At 34.6% G+C, this 5,321-nt stretch overlaps 1 protein-coding gene across 1 annotated transcript; it reads left to right on the top strand.

The window, feature by feature from the left end:
* Positions 1-282: 282 nt before the first annotated feature.
* Positions 283-4,580, top strand: LOC143548295 (acyl-CoA-binding domain-containing protein 1-like). The gene is made up of 6 exons (XM_077039500.1): positions 283-675; positions 1,136-1,241; positions 1,344-1,444; positions 2,504-2,595; positions 2,844-2,941; positions 4,187-4,580. The coding sequence occupies exons 1-6, from the start codon at positions 287-289 to the stop codon at positions 4,361-4,363; spliced, it is 963 nt and encodes a 320-aa protein (XP_076895615.1). The 5' UTR covers positions 283-286; the 3' UTR covers positions 4,364-4,580.
* The last annotated feature ends 741 nt before the right edge of the window (positions 4,581-5,321 follow it).

The raw sequence follows: 5,321 nt of genomic DNA, 5'->3' as shown, positions 1-5,321 counted from the left end.
TAATGTTTTCACCTTAGAAAAAACTAGATTTCACCTTTCACAATTCACAGAGATATTTTTGAAGTTACAAAATAAATTATTTTTTATTTAAGTTATATTAAAATTGCATCAAAGAATAATACGAGTATTTAGTAAAAGTAGGTGTAAAAGAATAGTAAATAATTTTGCAAGGGCGATGAGTGATTTGAGTCGAATAGTTTAGGGTTGTATTAACCCAGTGCAATCTCACCTCAGGCTCCATCTCTACTCACTTACTTACTTGTAGGGGTTGGTTAATTTATTTACAATGTTTGAGTGGCAACAGTACGCTCAATCGATATTATTCGGCCTCATATTCTCCTTCCTTGTAGCTAAGCTTTTCTCAATTATCTTCTCCTTTCGCCACCAAAATCTCCGCATCACTCGTGCCAACGAAGACCAATCGGAAGATAAAGCTAGGGTTTACAGTACGGACGATGAAAAACAACCCTTGATTGGTGCTGATGATGACTGGGAAGGTGTGGAGAGTACGGAATTAGACGAGGCGTTTAGTGCCGCCACTGCCGCCGATCGCTCATCGCAGAAGGTTTCTAATGAGTTGCAGTTGCAGCTTTATGGGTTGTATAAAATTGCCACTGAGGGGCCTTGTACTGCTCCCCAGCCTTCTGCCCTTAAAATCACTGCTCGGGCCAAATGGTTAATTTATTTCTTGTGCCTTTCGATTATCATACTAATACTATGCTGCTATGAAACTGCTTACTTGATTGCAAATTCTGTATCTTTTGTCTCCCTTAATAAACGCGGGTTGCGTGAAAAGGCTAATTTGATTTTTAGTTTAATTAAAGTATGGTTAACACTATCTCATGTTAAATATATACTTTTTATGTTCCTGTGAATGCTTAATATTACTGTAACTTTATTTGGTAAATGTAAAACTTTTCAGTTCCTATTAAGGTGTACTTTTTGACATTGTTATCTTTTCTTCAAACAAAATATTGAAAAAAGCTGCTAACCATCGAAGTCTCTTATGATCATATCAAGCATGCAATCCCTGTTTCTTTTTTAATGGGATGTGCATAAAGTTCATATATTAAATGGACATATACAGCTGCCCAATGGTCATATATGACATGTGTATCCTGTGTGTGTGCTATAGGAACGCATGGCAGAAACTGGGTGCAATGCCTGCAGAAGAAGCAATGCAAAAGTATCTTGAGATTATTACAGAGTTATACCCTACTTGGGCTGCTGGCTCAACTTCTGTATGATGATTCTCTCTTTCTATTCTCAAATAGTTTCTAGAAGCATTGTATTGATCATTATTCACCATATTTTACTTGGTTTCTTGATGCAATAATTCACAGAAGAAAAGAGGTGAAAATGCTGATGAACGATCAAGTAATGATCACAGACCTATGGGACCTGTTTTCAGCTCTTTTATCCATGAAGAGGGGTCTGATGAGTTGTAAGTTCTTTAATTGAGATCACTGCTATGAAAAGCTTTTGGTTGTCTTCTTGTTACTAGGGATGAGCGTGGGACAGTACCCGTATCCGTACTTGTACCCGTTTGTACTCGTACCAAAAATCAATAAAAACACGTACCAATACTCGTACCAAATTTTTCGATATGGTACGAGTACGGGTACGGGTATTTTGGTACAATACCCGTTTTTGTACCACTTTGCTTTTTTATTTCCAAATTTTCGACAATCTTGAAACCGTACCGTACAAGTAACAAACAACCCGAATTAGTCCGAGTATCGGTACTTGCACAGGTACGTGACGGGTACCATATTAGTACATGTACCAAATTGGCCATTGATTTAATGATAAGATAATATTGAAGAACCTTAAATCGGTCATCGATTTTAAGTGATTTGTTTGTTGGTTCGTGTCCTGGATGTTATATTATTTAATTTTGAAGAAACTTTTGGTACTTGTTCAATAATAACATGGTTGGAGAATTTATTTTATATATTAAATATGAAGAATCTCAATTAAACCCTTATATAATCCAAACAGGTACAAAAAACCAAATGTACCCGTACCGTACCCGTACATGTTTCCGATTGTACCCGTACCAAAATTCAACAAAAATGAGTACCAATACCCGTACCGAATATGCTAAATCGGTACGGATACGTGTACGGGTACGGTACGAGTACAAGTACGGGTATTTGGGACAAAATGCTCATCCATACTTGTTACATGTTATATGCTGTATGCAGAGTAGTTATGTTGTTAGTGTAGTATATAGTTATATGTAGATGTTAACATAGAAAATTTTTAAGATTTTTGATTGATTGTTAGTTGGCTGCTATGTGTATAATTAACTCTCCAACTGCGTGAATTTGGTTTTGATTGATTTTCATTCTGTGCTTAGAAGTATAAAAATTACTAGCATAGCCATAGATAATTAATACCGTCGATGGTAATTGTTTACGCTATGATTATTTCAAAATTCATGTATGTGTATATGAGTAATTAGTAATGTTTTTTTTTTCTCAACTCCTTTTTTTATCAGAAAATTAGATGATATACACGCCTTTGCAAGAGAAGGCGATACAGAGAACTTGATCAAGTGTGTTGAGGCTGGCATTCCTGTGGATATAAAGGGTTTATTAAATTTTTATTCTTGAAGTCAAATAGTCAATTTATTTATCCTTTATTTTTCTTTTCATTTTCCTTTTAACGGGGGAGTAATGCTTCCTAGAAACATATTTTCTATTGGCCATACAAATATACAATATATAGCAAAACATGTGTGAAGTTACGAGCATAGGGGAGTAATGCTTGCTTATAACTTTATATGCATTTATTCAATTATCTTTCTTTATATTCTGAATATCATCTACAAACTGCAGATAGTGAGGGTCGGGCCCCTTTGCATTGGGCTGTTGATCGTGGTCATATTGAAACTGCAGAGTTGCTTTTGAGCCGGAATGCTGATGTGAACTTAAAGGTAATATTGATGTCAATGATTTTGTTAATTGTCATTGGAGTTAGAACTTATAATGTTTACCTGAAATTGCGTCAGTTTGGGTTATATCCAACCCCAATTGGTAAACCAGGTTAATTTGTAAAGTTAGCTAAGCCTAAATGAAATGGGTCAAACTGTTTTAAAGTCCTCTAAAGTGTTATTTGAAATTTTGAATACTTTCAACCTATTAAATCAATCTGTTCAAAAAGTTTTATATTATTTTAATTATACAGTTTTTATAATCATATTTTACACAATAACTATTTATAAGATTCAAATGAAAGTTGGACAAAAATTGTTGGCGGGCGAACTCTACCTGACTGCACAGTTTCAGGTCCTTAGTTAAAAGTTAGTTCACATATTCATGGGCTTGTAAACGAACTGAATGGACATGAACGGGGCATGGTTCATGTTCTTTCATTTAACTTTAAGTGAACAAGCGATTGAAAACGAACAACTAAACTAACGGGATTTTCTTATTTGTGTATTTTGTTATCGAAATGAACTTGTTCCGTGTTCATTCTGAGTATAAACGAACGGCTCAAGAACGTAAACAAACAGGCATAACAAGAACATAGATGAACGAACATAATTGAGTGAAACCAGTTAAAAATTAATGTGATCATCAATATGTTGGGCCGAAAAAGTTATTACAACTAGGTTATATTGTAATAAACCTAAAAATTCAAATAAGTATATAAACGAACCTAAACAAATAAACTTAAACAATCGTATAATAATGAACATAACCGAAGGTAAACAAACGGACTTAACAGTTGTAAACTAATGAACGTAACTAAATGAATATAAATGAACGAGTGAATGTAAGAATTTTCACAAGCATAAAAGCACATGAACATGTCAACCGGGTTAAAAGTTTATGGGCCCTACCTTGTTATTCATTTTAAGGGATGAGACCTATAAGTTAAAATTGATACCGTGGAACTCTTGTGTTTTATCATCTTAGCATAAAAGCACATGAACATGTCGACCGGGTTAAAAGTTATCCAAGGTGCATATTTAACACACAAATCTTCCTAAATAGCTGAGCTATGTTTTTCTAGAAAGTAATTATTATTGAAGCAATATTAATTTGGACTCATATCAATTGTTTATAAACACATACAAGTTTTTTATACGAACAGTGATTAAAGTCAATACATCCACGTAACAAAAAGTCAACTCTTATTTGCCACCGGTAACAAACTCATATATTTGTTTATGAAGGATAACGAGGGCCAGACACCATTGCATTATGCTGCTGTTTGTGAGAGAGAACACATAGCCGAGCTGCTTGTGAAGAAAAATGCTTCAACAGATGTAAAAGACGATGATGGAAACTACCCCTTCGATCTTTGTGATTCAAAATGGCCCTGGATTCAACCCCAAAGTATCCCCTCTTGATTGATAAATTTTCATTTTGTATTCTAAGTTTTCATGTGTTTTGAAATTAGAAATCAAACATGGTTGATTTCAGTTTTGTGTTTGTGTTTAAAAAACTAATAGTTTATAGACAACAAATAGATGGTATTATGTGCTTAAGTGCTCTTAACTTTCTATAAAATTGGTTATTATTTAAGAAATGCTGGTTTTAAACAAAATTTGTCACTTCACTTGTTTAACTTAGAAGTATTTTTTGATTGTTTTCTACTAATATATTGAATTAATCTTTAATATGAAAATAATTTAAAATGATGTTCCATTAAGTTTCAAGAATCAGTTAATAGAGTTTGTTGCAAGTTTGAAAAAATGGAGATTCCTTCACATAATTTAGAGAACATGTTGTTTTGTTATGTTAAGCGGGTATATAATGTACATTAGTCCTTTATATTATAAAATAATATAATAAAAAGCACACTACAATTATAGAAATACCTTCAAGGAAGAGTAAGTTATACCGATGATATTTGAGGTAAGGTCATATTTTATTTTAGGCAACTTTTCAAAATTAGGGATTTCAGTATATCGTTTTGGATCTTTAGACTTATCGGCGTGGACATCATTTCCCCGTTGAAGTGGATGAGAGGTTGCCACGAGGGCTACTTCACAACGGTTAACGAGTACGGATAATCCGCACTGAGGTGAAGCAAGCAAGAGGAGAAGGATGCCAGGATGGCAGCACTGAGGGGATCTCTATAGAGGTAGGGTACCAAAAAGATCCAAATTCCCTTAAATAATACCCATGGGTCAACCAGAAGCCTCTTATAAGGCACCCGCGGGGCATATGAACCATCCGCATAAATCATTTGAGGGGGAAACATTCCCACAAGGCATGCGGAAGCATCCTGGCACCTTCAAAGGTCATCCGCTTGAAGAAGTATCCTTTCGCATAAATGACCGCGAGGTAATGCTCCGTGACAGC

Source organism: Bidens hawaiensis, unplaced genomic scaffold (assembly GCF_021521415.1).
Source record: "Bidens hawaiensis isolate Kalapana, Puna unplaced genomic scaffold, B.hawaiensis_p1.1 tig00014984_1, whole genome shotgun sequence".
Classification (NCBI taxonomy): domain Eukaryota; kingdom Viridiplantae; phylum Streptophyta; class Magnoliopsida; order Asterales; family Asteraceae; genus Bidens; species Bidens hawaiensis.
The sequence above is the reverse complement of the archived record's forward strand: the minus strand, read 5'-3'. Positions and strand labels throughout refer to the sequence as shown.